Consider the following 15,600-nt stretch of genomic DNA (forward strand, 5'->3'; position numbering starts at 1 on the left):
TTTCCATCCTAAATCTGCTCCCCCAATTCTTGAAAGTCATGCATTTAAGGTGAAGGGGGCAAGTTCAGAGGAGAGTGCAGGGTAGGTTTTTGTACACAGAATGGTGGGGTGTCTGGAATGTGCTGCCAGGGATTGTAGTGGGAGGCAGGCACACCAGAGGCATTTAAGAGGCTCTTTGGTAGACTTAACTTTACAGAATTAACTTTATTATCACTGAGATATGTTTTGAAATTTGTTGTTTGTGGAAGCAGCACAGTGCAAGACATAAAAATTTCTTTGTTACGAAGAATAAGTAAATAGTGCAAAGAGAAATAACAAGTTAGTGTGTGGTGAAGGGAAGGATAGGGACATTGTGTAGGCTGTAGGGATGAGTTTAGTTCAGTGTTTAATTAGATTGGCACAAGATTGTGGGCCAAAGGGCTGGTTCCTGTACTGTACTTTTTCGTTCCATGTTGTTTTATGTTCTGGATGTTGGTGCTTAACTGTCTGCATGTTTTCACTTGTACCCATCCCAAGACAACCTTGGTGCTGATGAGTGCCAGCAGCTCCACTGATGTCCACATCCTGATTGTCAGTTTTGAGAAACCGAAGGCCTAATGAAATCAAATATCAAAACTTCACTGGTCTGTGGAGAAGAGGAAAGTAATGAATTAGGCTGTGTCCCAAATTTGTCCGTTTCGGTACTGCTGTACCTTTGTGTCTCACTTCCCTCCTTAAGGGTGGTGTATTTCTTTTCATTGGGTGGACACTGCTGCTTGGACAACATTTTTTTTTCTCATTCTTACTTGCCTTCAAGATGGCTGCATTGCGTTGAACTGCTGGTATAACGAAGGTGCATCCGTGGTGCTGTTAAATGGACAGGCCCAGTGCCAGTGAAGAAATTGCAATGAAGTTCCTGACTAGTATTGTGCTCATTTTCGCGGTATTGTGCAATGACAATAAAGATTCTGGAGAGGAATTTGGCAGTCAATGGCATTTACATACAAGGGCTGTTCTTGTCCTTCAGGTGGTAGAACTTGGGGGAGGTCCTGACAGATTTGTTTTGTTGATGATGCCAGACATCCCATCCTGCAGAAACTCATTTCAGGGAGGTAGTACTCCGGCCCCCTGCAACCCCATAGCTCCCCCCAATCCCCCCGGTTGACCTCCAAGGGTGTATGTAATACTTCGTTTAGTGCTTTTGTCTAATCTGTAAACCAAGTTGCGTACATGCAGAAAATGTGACATTAAAATATGGATTTATATTATCATGGAGTTGTTTTTTTTATTCTATTACAACTTTAAGCAAGTCTACAGGGAATTTGGCCTCACATCGTAGGACATCAATAGAGTAGCTCCTTAGCAGCTGGCCAGCTAGTTTAAATAACGTTAGCTACGCTAATGAACGAATGACACCTGTTAAACTCACCTCAACATGTCTTTCGCATTTTAACCCACCACGGGCAATAGAAAAGTCACTGTTGCAAATAGTGCAGCGAGCAACACTGTCATTATTTTTGAGGTCGACTGTAAAGCCCGCCCACAGAGAAAACTGATGGGTCTCTTAGCACGAAGAGAGACCAATCAGGATGCTCGCTCTCGCTCTCCCTCTCAAAAAAATCGATTTCTGGGATATTGTATATAATTTCTGGGAGTCAGGGAGCCACTATCAATATGCGGGAGACTCCCGGAACTTCCGGGAGAGGTGGGATGTCTGTGATGCGCTCTGTAAGCTTGGTGCGCTGGGGGCAAAAGGATGTGTAAGACAGTGAATGTGGTGTCAATCATTTAGACTGATGTGAAATATCATGAGCATTGTTGAAGCTGTCCTCACCCGGAGAAGTGGAAAACATTTAATTGCACCTGTAGTCAGGAGAAGGCTTTTGAGCAATCAGAATGAGCTATTTTGCCACGGGGGTTGAAGCCTTTGCTCTGGTTACTACAGCATTTGTGGATTTACTGCAGCTTGGTCAGGGAAATGAGAACGGAGGTTTAACCAAGATGTTGTCATTGGCTATCAAAAGGAAAAGGAGTTAGAAGTGGAGTTGAAATGACCATTGCCTGCCACTTGTTAGTGCAAATGTTATTGGTTTATTAGTGTCTCATGTACAGTGAAAAGCTTGTCTTCAATACTGTATACAGACCAAATCATTACACAATGCATTGAAGTAGAATAAGGTAAAACAACAGCAATGAAAAAGTTAATGGAAAAAGTGCAGTGCAAGTGAACAATAAAATGCAACATCATAATGAGGTATATGGTGAGGCCAAGAGTTCACCTAATCTTACGAGAAGTCTGTTTGAGAGGTTGTGAAGCTGTCTTAGAGCCTGGTGGTACATGCTTCCAGGCTTTTGTATCTCCTGCCCGTTGGAAGAAGGGAAGGTGTCAAGGCATTCAGGTATGGCCTTAGTGTGTGTGTGTGTGTGTGTGTGGGGTGGGGGTGGGAGAGAGAGAGACACTGAAGGGGGTTGATAGTTCACAGACTTTAATGCAAGAAGGATTTTAAAGGAAAGGAAACAATAAATGCTTGGCCAAACAGGGCTGTTTACTAAAACCCTCAAATGGAAAACTGGATGCCAACACTATGGCTGAAAGGAATATCTAAACACAAAATAAATGCTGCTCATCTCCAGCTGCCACTTTCTCAGGCAAGGCCGAATGTAGGCAGGCAGTGTAACGTTGCTGTGCTTTGCTCAAGTGTTGACAAGTGCTACAACGGAAAGAAGGGAGTTAAATACCACCATAACGAAACAGTAATTAGCTGAAGCGTGCATATTGGCAAATGCAGTTGCCGAATCTGCTGCGCTGCCCACCTATGGGGGTGCGTAGACTCTGTAGCAGAGTCTGAACTTGTGACGGAGGGTGGGGTCCTTGCTGGCTGCTTTACTGAGGTAGCGAGAAATCCATAGAGGGGAGGGCTGGTTACTGTGCTGTGTTCTCTGCACTCCCTTGTGGATATGTGCAGAGCAGTTGGCATGCAAAGCCATTAGGCATCTAGACAGAATGCTTTCTGTGGTTATGTGCATTTACCAGCACTCTGTGTATTATACTGAGTGCACGGAGAGTGGGGCCACTTATTGCATAAGTGGGTGATGGGGCACTCTCAGTGGTACATCATTACTGTACATCCGGAGGTTGCTCACTCGTTGTACCATGCTGCCCCTCAGAAGGGAAGAGGAATGAGGGAGGGAGGGAGAGAGAGAGAGAGAGAGAGAGAGAGAAGGTAAAGAAGGACAATGAGGGGTGTGAGGAGGGGGAAGAAGGAGAAGAGACAAAGGAAGAGGGAATGAGAGAGAGACGATTGGGGGAGAAGTGTGAGAGACAGAAACGTGAAGGGAGAGGATGTGTAGAGAAAGGAGATTCAGTGAAGACTCTCGTAGCACTAAGTCTGAAGTCTAAATTTAATAGCCAGACTTGCTTCTGAGAATGAGATCCAGGGCTCGGATTGGTTTGTGAATCACTGGTTTGAGACAGCATTTGTGTGTATTTGTACACACTGTAAGCATTCACAATGTACAGACAAGTGTCTCTCTGTCTCTCTCTGTGTCTGTCTCTCTCTCATACGTTAGAGAATGAGGGGAGATTTGATTGAGATATACAAAATTAAGAGGGGTTATCTATAGATGGGGTAAATGCAAGCAGGCTTTTTCCTCTGAGGTTGGGTGAGACGAAAACTAGAGGTCATAAATTAAGGATGAAAGGTAAAATATTTAAGGGGAACATAAGGGAGAAGCTCCTTGCTCAGAGGGTGGTACGAGTATGGAATGAGATGCTAGTGGAAGTGGTGGATACAGGTTTAGTTGCAACATTTTAGAGAATTTTGGGTAAGAATCTAACAGTTTGGCACAGACTAGATGGGCCAAAGGGCCTGTTTCTGTGCTATACTGCTCTATGACTCAAAAAGCATAGATCACTAAGGGTATTTCAAGCAATAGAGAAATATCTTGTTTAAAGCAATCACAAGGATAATCAAAACCACAATTTTGGAGTAAAAAAGACTGGGATTAGAGATGGGAGGGGAAGACATCAGAAAACCTCAAGTTGACTTTGACGAGATAATCCTTTAAATCGTTTATCTCAATCAATAAACAAATACAAGCTCCTGAACCATTGGCTGATGTTCCTGGGGGCAGTTTTAATGCAAAATTTAGTGAGTGTAGTTGGTTGTGAAATCAATTGCAGTCAAACAGTGAGAAAAGAATTCACCACAGGCATATTATGTTTTTATTCTGGCAGTTCATTAATCATACATTTCTCAAATCTCTTGCTGGTTCTTTACTGTTCCAATTCTGTGTAAAATGGCCATTTTTATGTGAGGCAGCTGCTTTGCTCTGGAGGAGTGCTTCCTACGAGGGATCAGTCCCATCCTTTAATGTCTGTCTGCAATCTGGCCCAAGCCACTTGCAGTTTCCCTGGCTGAGTTCAGAAAGGGTGTTTTCTTTCAAACAAAGCAATGGCAGGGCAGGTCCTCTTGGGCCTACGAGCAAGGGGTAGGCTGAGTCATTGCCCCAGATTGGACAACTGAGTAACAGCTCATGGAGAGGGAGAAAATGCAGATGCTGGGTGTCTGAAGTAAAAATAGAAAATAGTGGGAGTATTCTGTAGGTCGGGTACCATCGGTTTGTGATGATTGAAGTTGTGAGAATCTTTTTTATAAGGTGAATCATTTAGGGTGCCGAATGCACTCCTGAGAAGACTGTTGGAGGTAGGTACTGCTGTGGTGCTCATAAAAACTAACTTGTAAAAGGTCTTGGAGGAAAGGATTTGTGGGATCCCAGGGAATGAAGACATAGGAATGGCTCAATCTGTCATGCATAGATCTGGCACAGACTTGATGGGCCAAGTGGCCTCCTGTGCTTCTGCCATTGTGTTATTCAACCCCGGTGTGCAGCACGAATGTGTGAACTGCATGGACTGTTGATTGTAGTGTTTGGGGTTTCTTTAGATTTTTCTACTGGATGTCTGGCTGAGGCGTGGGGGAGTGCAAATGGACCTTTGACTCATAACTCCTATTTCCTTTGCAGTGATCGGGCGCCTTTGAAAACATAATGTTAATGCTCGACGGGATGCCGGCAGGAAGAGTCAAACCCGAGCTCCTAGACTCTGAGAGGGGGGTAAGTCAAAGTGTGCAGATAAATCCCTTTTTCCCAGCAGCAGTAATTACTTCCAGACAACACGGTCTCCTTACAGCCTAAACCACAAAGTGTACTCATCCATCTCTAGCCCTCTTCTCCTTCTGATGATGTGTAGTCTGACACCTAGGAGGCTGACATGATATCACCATACTCAAAAGCCAGGGGGGAAAAGAAGTGTTAGTGAAGGAAGTTCAAATGCTCCTTACAACAGATTGCAGTTTTTTTTGTAAGACATTCATATTTTATGCACCTCCATCTACTGTATCTTGTACATATAATGGCTCAGTGAAAGTACAACATTTGCAAACTCCTTTACCCACCAGCATCTTATTAATAACCACAGTATCTGTGCTGGTAAAACAGAAAAATAAGAGAAGGGTGAAGAAATTACAAATCTACAATAAAATTAATACTAAAAAAACTAATAATCTAATTTCTTGCTACATAAGCTGACAATTTATAACAATAGACCATCTGTAAACTTCCTTCAAGGGCAATTGTTGGTATTTTGTTTGTTCTAAAATTAGCAGCATGCCTTTGCTACCTTGGGATTCTGTGGAATTTCCTCCCTATGGCCACCTCACCCCTTCCCCCGCCCCTTACAATGTGGCTGTAAACCAATCATAAAACAATGAAACTGATTTAGGGAAAAAATAATTCCTTATTTTAAGCAAATGAACTAGTGTTGAATATCAGGGACATGTAGCTTGGAGTGTTGCAGACCACGGAGCTGGGGGAGATGGTTTGTGAACAAAAGAGGCAATGTCTTTTTTTTGTACTGTGGCTGAAATTCTTTATGTCAGTGGAACCAGCTCAGAGATGATAAGGAATAAGCAATTAATATTGGCCTTATAATTTAGAAAATACAGAAGTTGAGGGGAAAAAGAATTCCATACAAGGTGGATATCACTTGCTGAAATTTTAAGCACAACATGTTCTGCGACTTAAAGCCATTTGAGGTGGAGTGGGACAAAAATAGCTGGAAAAATACAATGATCCAATGTGACTGGACAGTTCTAAACTCGTTCTAAGAAACTGCTGGAAATTAAATAGTCGGGCTGTTTATAGGCATGGAAAGGCATTCCTAAACTGCACCGAGTGGAAGTAAACATGACAGAATATTAAAATGGAATGGCATTGAATGAAAACCATCAGCCATTCATATTGGCTTTCATTCAAAGTTTCCTCCCATGTGACATATCAAAGACAATTTATTTCTCATGCAGGAGCTTTTTTCAGGTTCTTATTTTATAGAGTATTCATTCTGTTTTACATTTTATCAAATAATAAATTAATGCAACATCTCAGTATAATGCAAACTGAACTTGCAGTGGTGCTTAGTAACATAACCCCTGACCAAGGATATTTTACTAAACTAAAAGCATTTTCAAAATTGTGGCTCTTGTGTAGAATTTTGCATTTATTCAATAAATTCTACATATATACAATTGGATTTAACTGTGGAACCACTCACGCAGTGCTCCCTTAAAATCCCACAATATGTTCAAAATTGACTTGAGAGCAAATGAGAACTGTCAGATTTTATCAACACACATCAAAGTTGCTGGTGAACGCAGCAGGCCAGGCAGCATCTGTAGGAAGAGGTACAGTCGATGTTTCAGGCCGAGACCCTTCGTCAGGACTAACTGAAGGAAGAGTGAGTAAGGGATTTGAAAGCTGGAGGGGGAGGGGGAGATCCAAAATGATAGGAGAAGACAGGAGGGGGAGGGATGGAGCCAAGAGCTGGACAGGTGATTGGCAAAAGGGGATACGAGAGGATCATGGGACAGGAGGTCCGGGAGGAAAGACAAGGGGGGAGGGACCCAGAGGATGGGCAAGAGGTATATTCAGAGGGACAGAGGGAGAAAAAGGAGAGTGAGAGAAAGAATGTGTGCATAAAAATAAGTAACAGATGGGGTACAAGGGGGAGGTGGGGCCTAGCGGAAGTTAGGAAAGTCGATGTTCATGTCATCAGGTTGGAGGCTACCCAGACGGAATATAAGGTGTTGCTCCTCCAACCTGAGTGTGGCTTCATCTTTACAGTAGAGGAGGCCGTGGATAGACATGTCAGAATGGGAATGGGATGTGGAATTAAAATGTGTGGCCACTGGGAGATCCTGCTTTCTCTGGCGGACAGAGCGCAGATGTTCAGCAAAGCGGTCTCCCAGTCTGCGTCGGGTCTCGCCGATATATAAAAGGCCACATCGGGAGCACCGGACGCAGTATATCACCCCAGTCGACTCACAGGTGAAGTGTTGCCTCACCTGGAAGGACTGTTTGGGGCCCTGAATGGTGGTAAGGGAGGAAGTGTAAGGGCATGTGTAGCACTTGTTCCGCTTACACGGATAAGTGCCAGGAGGGAGATCAGTGGGGAGGGATGGGGGGGACGAATAGACAAGGGAGTTGTGTAGGGAGCGATCCCTGCGGAATGCAGAGAGAGGGGGGGAGGGAAAGATGTGCTTAGTGGTGGGATCCCGTTGGAGGTGGCGGAAGTTACGGAGAATAATATGTTGGACCCGGAGGCTGGTGGGGTGGTAGGTGAGGACCAGGGGAACCCTATTCCTAGTGGGGTGGTGGGAGGATGGAGTGAGAGCAGATGTACGTGAAATGGGGGAGATGCGTTTAAGAGCAGAGTTGATAGTGGAGGAAGGGAAGCCCCTTTCTTTAAAAAATGAAGACATCTCCCTCGTCCTAGAATGAAAAGCCTCATCCTGAGAGCAGATGCGGCGGAGACGGAGGAATTGCGAGAAGGGGATGGCATTTTTGCAAGAGACAGGGTGAGAAGAGGAATAGTCCAGATAGCTGTGAGAGTCAGTAGGCTTATAGTAGACATCAGTGGATAAGCTGTCTCCAGAGACAGAGACAGAAAGATCTAGAAAGGGGAGGGAGGTGTCGGAAATGGACCAGGTAAACTTGAGGGCAGGTTGAAAGTTGGAGGCAAAGTTAATAAAGTCAACGAGTTCTGCATGTGTGCAGGAAGCAGCGCCAATGCAGTCGTCGATGTAGCGAAGGAAAAGTGGGGAACAGATACCAGAATAGGCACGGAACATAGATTGTTCCACAAACCCAACAAAAGGGCAGGCATAGCTAGGACCCATACGGGTGCCCATAGCTACACCTTTAGTTTGGAGGAAGTGGGAGGAGCCAAAGGAGAAATTATTAAGAGTAAGGACTAATTCCGCTGGACGGAGCAGAGTGGTGGTAGAGGGGAACTGATTAGGTCTGGAATCCAAAAAGAAGCGTAGAGCTTTGAGACCTTCCTGATGGGGGATGGAAGTATATAAGGACTGGACATCCATGGTGAAAATAAAGCGGTGAGGGCCAGGGAACTTAAAATCATCGAAAAGTTTAAGAGCGTGAGAAGTGTCACGAACATAGGTCGGAAGGGATTGAACAAGGGGTGATAAAACAGTGTCGAGGTATGCAGAAATGAGTTCGGTGGGGCAGGAGCAAGCTGAGACAATAGGTTGGCCAGGACAGGCAGGTTTGTGGATCTTGGGTAGGAGGTAGAAACGGGAAGTGCGGGGTGTGGGAACTTCCCTTCCTCCACTATCAACTCTGCTCTTAAACGCATCTCCCCCATTTCACGTACATCTGCTCTCACTCCATCCTCCTGCCACCCCACTAGAATAGGGTTCCCCTGGTCCTCACCTACCACCCCACCAGCCTCCGGGTCCAACATATTATTCTCCGTAACTTCCGCCACCTCCAATGGGATCCCACCACTAAGCACATCTTTCCCTGCCCCCTCTCTCTGCATTCCGCAGGGATTGCTCCCTACACAACTCCCTTGTCTATTCATTCCCCCCATCCCTCCCCACTGATCTCCCTCCTGGCACTTATCCATGTAAGCGGAACAAGTGCTACACATGCCCTTACACTTCCTCCCTTCCACCATTCAGGGCCCCAAACAGTCCTTCCAGGTGAGGCAACACTTCACCTGTGAGTCGACTGGGGTGATATACTGCGTCCGGTGCTCCCGATGTGGCCTTTTATATATTAGCGAGACCCGACGCAGACTGGGAGACCGCTTTGCTGAACACCTACGCTCTGTCCGCCAGAGAAAGCAGGATCTCCCAGTGGCCACACATTTTAATTCCACATCCCATTCCCATTCTGACATGTCTATCCACGGCCTCCTCTACTGTAAAGATGAAGCCACACTCAGGTTGGAGGAACAACACCTTATATTCCGTCTGGGTAGTCCTCCAACCTGATGGCATGAACATCGACTTCTCTAACTTCCGCTAGGCCCCACCTCTCCCTCGTACCCCATCTGTTACTTATTTTTATGCACACATTCTTTCTCTCACTCTCCTTTTTCTCCCTCTGTCCCTCTGAATATACCTCTTGCCCATCCTCTGGGCACCCCCCCCTTGTCTTTCTCCCCGGACCTCCTGTCCCATGATCCTCTCGTATCCCCTTTTGCCTATCACCTGTCCAGCTCTTGGCTCCATCCCTCCCCCTCCTGTCTTCTCTTATCATTTTGGATCTCCCCCTCCCCCTCCAACTTTCAAATCCCTTACTCACTCTTCCTTCAGTTAGTCCTGATGAAGGGTCTCGGCCTGAAACGTCGACTGCACCTCTTCCTAGAGATGCTGCCTGGCCTGCTGCGTTCACCAGCAACTTTGATGTGTGTTGACTGTCAGATTTTATATTCACTTAAACTGTTAATATAACAGTTGACTTAAAAATAACTCTGAATAAAGTGGAGCCAGTCATAGACTTATTCATTAAATAAATATTACACAATAGGTCCTAGAATCTACAGCACCGAAACAACCATCTGGACCAACAGTACTACCATGCCAGTAGTTGTTTTCCATATAATTTTCCAGCCACATTATTGCATCCAAACTCATCATCCTGTTCCACTCTCCCCTCATGTGCTTACTGAGTTTCTTTTTATATTTTTGGCGTTGCTGTTCACCTCAACCATACTAGGTCGTGATTTCCATGTTCTCACCACAAGTCTTCTCCTGAATCCCTTACTGAGAATGTTGGTGATACTTGTATCTGTGGCTCCAGTTTTGGGGGAAACTTTAGTAGTGGAATTAGCATCCATTTTGTTCAGGATGCTGGGGAAGCTTTGAGAACACCATAATGTGATTCACTGCACATGTCCAGCCTTGTAATGAGAGTCAATTAAGATACCCTCTTCTTTAAGGCATACAGAATGCCTGCTGTAAAGATACAAACGATGGCATAGATTAGCATGGAATACAGTGCAGGTTTTACACCGCCTTTGCCACTTTAGATCGTAATGTGAATAGGCTGTAGTATCTGGTTAATTTCCTCTGGCTGTTGCTGACTTTCTGAAATTGATTGCAGAAGCCCCTACGGGCAGTGTGGGAGGATATTTATTGACCAGTGTTCTGTATTTGTTTCCTGATATACAGGACTGGAGAATGAGCAGAGGCAAATTCAGAACAGAAAAGATGTTGGAAAAGTGAGGGTTTGGGTGGGGGAGGGGGAGGAATCTCAGCGGGAGACTTTGCCAGCACGGGCCGCTCAGGGTGTAATGTCTTTGGTGAAGAACACACTGTGAGATGCTTTGCTTTTACAAGACAAGGAATCGGCCACCAGTTGCAAGATGTCCATCTATTCTATCCCTTTTACCTGTGCTTGGCCAATATCCCTTGAACCTGTTCAGTTGATAGAAATGCAAGACAGAAGGAGAAAACAGTGATGGGTTCACATTCCACGGATGCTGCCTGTCCTGCTTAGCTTGTGACCATGTGACCAATTAACTTACTAACCTACTCATCTTTGGAATGTGGGAGGAAACCGGATCACCCGGAGGAAACCCATGCGATCACGGGGTGAATGTACAGACAGTGGTGGGAAATGAAACAGGGTTGCTGGCGCTGTAAAGCGTTATGCTAACCGCTACACTACTTGCTCCCCATTTGCTTTGGTTAATAATACTGTAATGATATTAATATTGTGTTGGATTTAAGCATCTGAGCATAAGGGAAGCGGGCAGCTTAGAAATGGTTGTTCTATTTATACATGGATGGTCAGAGTTTATGCCAGTAGATATTTAAATGGTGTACCTTATTTTGTGCAGGTGCATGACTTTATGTTCACATAATGACATTATGTAAATATAATGTCATGATTGCATTTCCTTATGGAGGTCTTTCTGTATTCTTAGCGTAAACTTTTGTCTATTGATGAACATTAAAATTTTGCACCAATGAAGAACATTTTGGGTACAAGGACCATGAAAAGTCCTTCACAAGTAGGATTAAAGAGAATCCCAAGGCATTCGATACATACATCAGGAGCAAGAGGAAATCCGGGGAGAGGATTGAGGCGGGAGCATTTGCTTGGTGCAGAGGACATGGGTGAGGCCCTTAATGAGTACTTTACAAGGAGACTGACATGGAGCACCAGGAGATCAAGGCTGAGAGTATTAATATGCTAGGGCATTGGAAGTAAAGGAGGAGCTTTTGTTATGTCCCAGGGGCTGATGGGGTATACCTCAGGTGTTTGAGAAAGGAAGGAGAAGAGATTGCTGGGGTCTTGACCAGTATACTTTGTTCCAGAGGTCTAACAAGCAGCTAATATTGTTCCATGATCCAAGAAGGGAACCTAGAATAATCAGGGAAACTATAGTCTGGTGAGTGTCATGTTCATAACAGGGAGGCTGCTGGAGAGGATTCTTATGGATAGGATTTATGAGCATTTGGAAAACCAAAGCCTAATAAGTGAGAGCCTTCACAGCTCTGTGCATGGCAAGTTGTGTCTTATTAATTTGATTTTTTTTTTGACGTGGTGGTTGATTGATGAATGTAGAGCTGTGGATGTTGTCTGCAGGGATTTTAGTAAGATGGTTGACAAGTTACCTCATGGGAGAAGATTAAGATGCATGGGATCCATGGTGAATTGGCCATTTGGATTCAGAACTGACTTGCCCGCAGAAGACGAAGGGTAGTGTTTGAAGGAACTAAAGGTTAGTGATTGGTGGTGTTACGCAGGGATCAGTACTGTGATCTCTGCTGTTTGTGACGTATATCGATGACGTTGATGAAAATGTATATAGGTGGGTTGTAAATATGTAGATGATATGCAGATTTGGTGGTGTGGTGTTCTAGCAAAGAGATATAGATCTAGCAAGTGAGATATAGATCTGTTGCAGATATGGGCAAATAAATGGCAGATGGAATTTAAAATATGAAGTGTTGCACCTTGCTAGATCAAATGTTAAGGGCAGAAGATTCTTAACAGTGTTGACGGACATAAGGATCTTTGTGTCCAAGTTCATGGCTGTCTGAAAGTGGCTGCACAGGTTGATAAGATGGTTAAGAAGGAATATAGCATGCTTGCCTTCATAGTCAAGGGAATGAGTTCAAAAGTCAGTAAGTTATGTTGCAGTTTCATAACTGCATCTGGAATAATGCATAGGGTTCTTGTCGCCTTATTATGGAAGGATGTAGAGGCTTTGGACACTTACCAGGATGCTGTCTGGATTACAGGGCTTGTGCTATAATGAGACATTGGTCAAATTTGGGTTGTTTTCTCTGGAGCAGCAGAGACTGAGGGGAAATCTGATAGAGGTTTATCAGACTGAGAGGAATAGATGAAGGAGACAGTATCTTTTTCCCAGAGGGCGTGGATTTAAGGTGTGGGAGGGTAACTTCCAAGGAGATGTGAGGAGCAAGTTTTTCAGAGTGGTGGATGTCTGGAATGTGCTGCCTGGGGTGGTGGTAGAGGCAGATACATCAGGGACTTTTAAGATATGTTAATATGGGCACATGAATTTGAGGAAAATGGAAGGATATGGATATAATGTAAGCAGGAGGGAATAATTTGATTTCTAATTTAATTTGTCCGGCACTACATTTTGAGCTGAAGGGCCTGTTCCTGTGCTGTACAATATTCTATGATTGCAGTAGTGTTGATTTCTTAGTTTTTAATTAGCATGCAATTACTATCATCTATAACTTGTACTATATATACAGTATCTTATCATGCCATTATATTAAAGCAGGTTATATGTTTAAGAGTTGAGGTACTTCAGTTATTTCAGTTCTTTTCCCATATTAGATATTATTGTTCCCATATTAGATATAAATGTCAGTTGAAGGTTTCAAATTTTACTGTTTTAATTTTTCTAACAACATATTGAAAAAAAACTTAAATCCAGATATATAATTATACTGAAGGTGTCTTTGAAGGTAAATTTCATGTAGGGAGACAATGCAAAATGCGTAATATTGAACTAACTGTGAAATATCCTAGCCAGTGCTTTCAGCAGTTGATTCAATGGGGAAAAAGCGAGGAAATTGTACAACAGGCAGCAGCTGAACAGATAAATCTCATTTTGTAACAGCAAAACCTAGAGCCTCAATTTTCGTCATTTCTTCATGTTTCTCCAGATTGGCCTTATCCAATATAGCATTCATTTTCAAAATAAATGCTTCCTTTTAGACCCATTTTTCAGGCAGGTTTGTATGCGTATTTGCTCTCAGGCAATGTGATAGATGAAGTAGTTCATTTTTAAGCTCTTATTGAAGATTCTGGCTGTGTTTCAGAGCTAGTTTAAGGAAACTGATGACCTAGACTGAGATCAGTGTCTGGCTGCAGTTTTGTGGCACTGTTATGTCTAAGAATGTAGAATTTAACTTGATCATATTTTCTTAAAACATGAAGAAAACTAACAGTTCAACCAAACTGCTGCTTATCATGTGAACCTATTCCCATTAAGAGACAATGTGATCTGGTAAAAACATGGAAGGATTTTGTGTCTATAAGACAACATAACGACAGAAGGGAAATAGTGGAATTTTTATTCCTAATCAATGGTTGTTAATTAGTTTTTGAACATTAGTCCATTAAAATTTGTTTTGAGGCAAATCCTGGTCTCTTGAAGCTGCATCTTAAGATAAACCGAAAACCTCAATTAGCAGTTCGATTATACTTGCTATGGTAAATTGATGCTTTAAAAATCAAATGAAAACCTGAAATGTTTGTTATGTTATAAATATTTATGACGTTAAATGTGGCCTGTGCATGCTGTACCTGCAGTTAGATCTGTCTGATCAGAATGGGAGGGGGAGGAAGAAGGGAAGGGACAGTGTAGTCAGCCTTGAAGATAAACTCTTCCTGGTCAGTAAAAAGTGTGGGAGAGTTTTGCGCACAAGTTCCAACCTTCCTTTAGCTGTTGGTTTCTCCGAAGTCGAGGAAGCCTGGCGGACCAAGTTTAACCCTAAAATTAACTTAAAAGAAATAACAGACTTAAATGAGCGATCCATGGTTGAGAACATACTCTCTGTCCTATCTCATCCCACAGTCAGTCATAAGTGGATGGTTTTGAGGTGATTTGGTTTTTGTTTGAGATGTGTGGCAAATGTTTACGTTCCTTCTGGTGATTATTTTTGAGGCTTAAAATGATCACTTATGACTTATTACCGTGTTATCTTTCCTAAGTTTTACTTCAATGATTCAATATTTTGTTTTTATTCCCACCGTGCTGTTTTATTGCTAAATTTACATTATTAAGTGGTGTTCCTCAAAGAGAAAACAAATTAAAAGCGCAGGAGATGTCTAACCAATCTTGCAGAGTTTTTTGTGGAAGTTACCAAGACAGTTGTTGAAGGCAAGGTAGTGGATGGTGTTTACATGGCCTTGACAAGGTCCCGCATGGGAGGTTGGTCAAAAAGATTCAGTCGCTTGGCTTTCAAGATGAGGTAGAAAATTGGATTAGACATTGGCTTTGTGGGAGAAGCCAGAGAGTGGTAATAGAGGGTTGTCTCTCTGATTGGAGGCCTGTGACTAGCACTGTGTCAGAGTGATTGGTGCTGGGTCCATTGTTGTTTGTCATCTACATCAGCAATCTGGATGATAATGTGGTAAACTGGATCAATAAATTTGCGGATGACACCAAGATAGGGAGTTTAGGTGATCAATGAGAAATATGCATATACAAAAAAAAGGGCAAAAATAGTGAGGCAATTTTCATGGGTTCTTTTTCCACAAAGAAGTCTGATGGTGGAGGACGAGAAGAAGTTTTTCCTGAAACAAGTGCCATCAGCCCCCTATACCTCCCTGTTGGTAGTAATGAGAAAAAGGCATGTCCTAGATAATGGAAGTCCTTAATAATATCTTTCTGAGTCATCGATTTTTTTTAAAAATGCCTCGGACACAAATTAGGGGATACGCTTAAATGCCTGTGTAATACAATGGTGCACGATGTTTGAAATAATGTCAGCCTGTAGCACGACAGACACAAGATGACAACAGTGATTTGAAATGTATTGTTATAATGACAAAATATAGAGATTAGACAAAGGTCACAATGATGGTGGGAAGAGAAAAGTCTACCTTGCTCAGTTCTTAACAAAACACAGAGGATGATTGTCTGAGATTCTGAACACCTAAGCCGACATTCTCACTGGGGACAATGACTAAATGATGCAATTACATAAATCAATACGACATCTTCATCTCTCATTATCATTTATGCTCACTCAGAGAGAC

At 43.2% G+C, this 15,600-nt stretch overlaps 1 protein-coding gene across 3 annotated transcripts in view; it reads left to right on the forward strand.

Moving 5' to 3' along the window:
• Nucleotides 1–15,600, forward strand: part of LOC140198006 (Krueppel-like factor 12) — a 304,097-nt gene that overhangs the window by 143,872 nt on the left and 144,625 nt on the right. For all 3 annotated transcript variants that reach the window (XM_072258789.1, XM_072258791.1, XM_072258790.1), the window contains one exon: nucleotides 5,005–5,094. In XM_072258789.1, coding sequence (XP_072114890.1) covers nucleotides 5,029–5,094 — 66 coding nt within the window. In that variant the 5' untranslated portion in view covers nucleotides 5,005–5,028. The remainder of the gene's footprint in view (nucleotides 1–5,004; nucleotides 5,095–15,600) is intronic.

The sequence above is a fragment of the Mobula birostris genome, chromosome 5 (genome assembly GCF_030028105.1).
Source record: "Mobula birostris isolate sMobBir1 chromosome 5, sMobBir1.hap1, whole genome shotgun sequence".
In the NCBI taxonomy this organism is placed as follows: Eukaryota; Metazoa; Chordata; class Chondrichthyes; order Myliobatiformes; family Myliobatidae; genus Mobula; species Mobula birostris.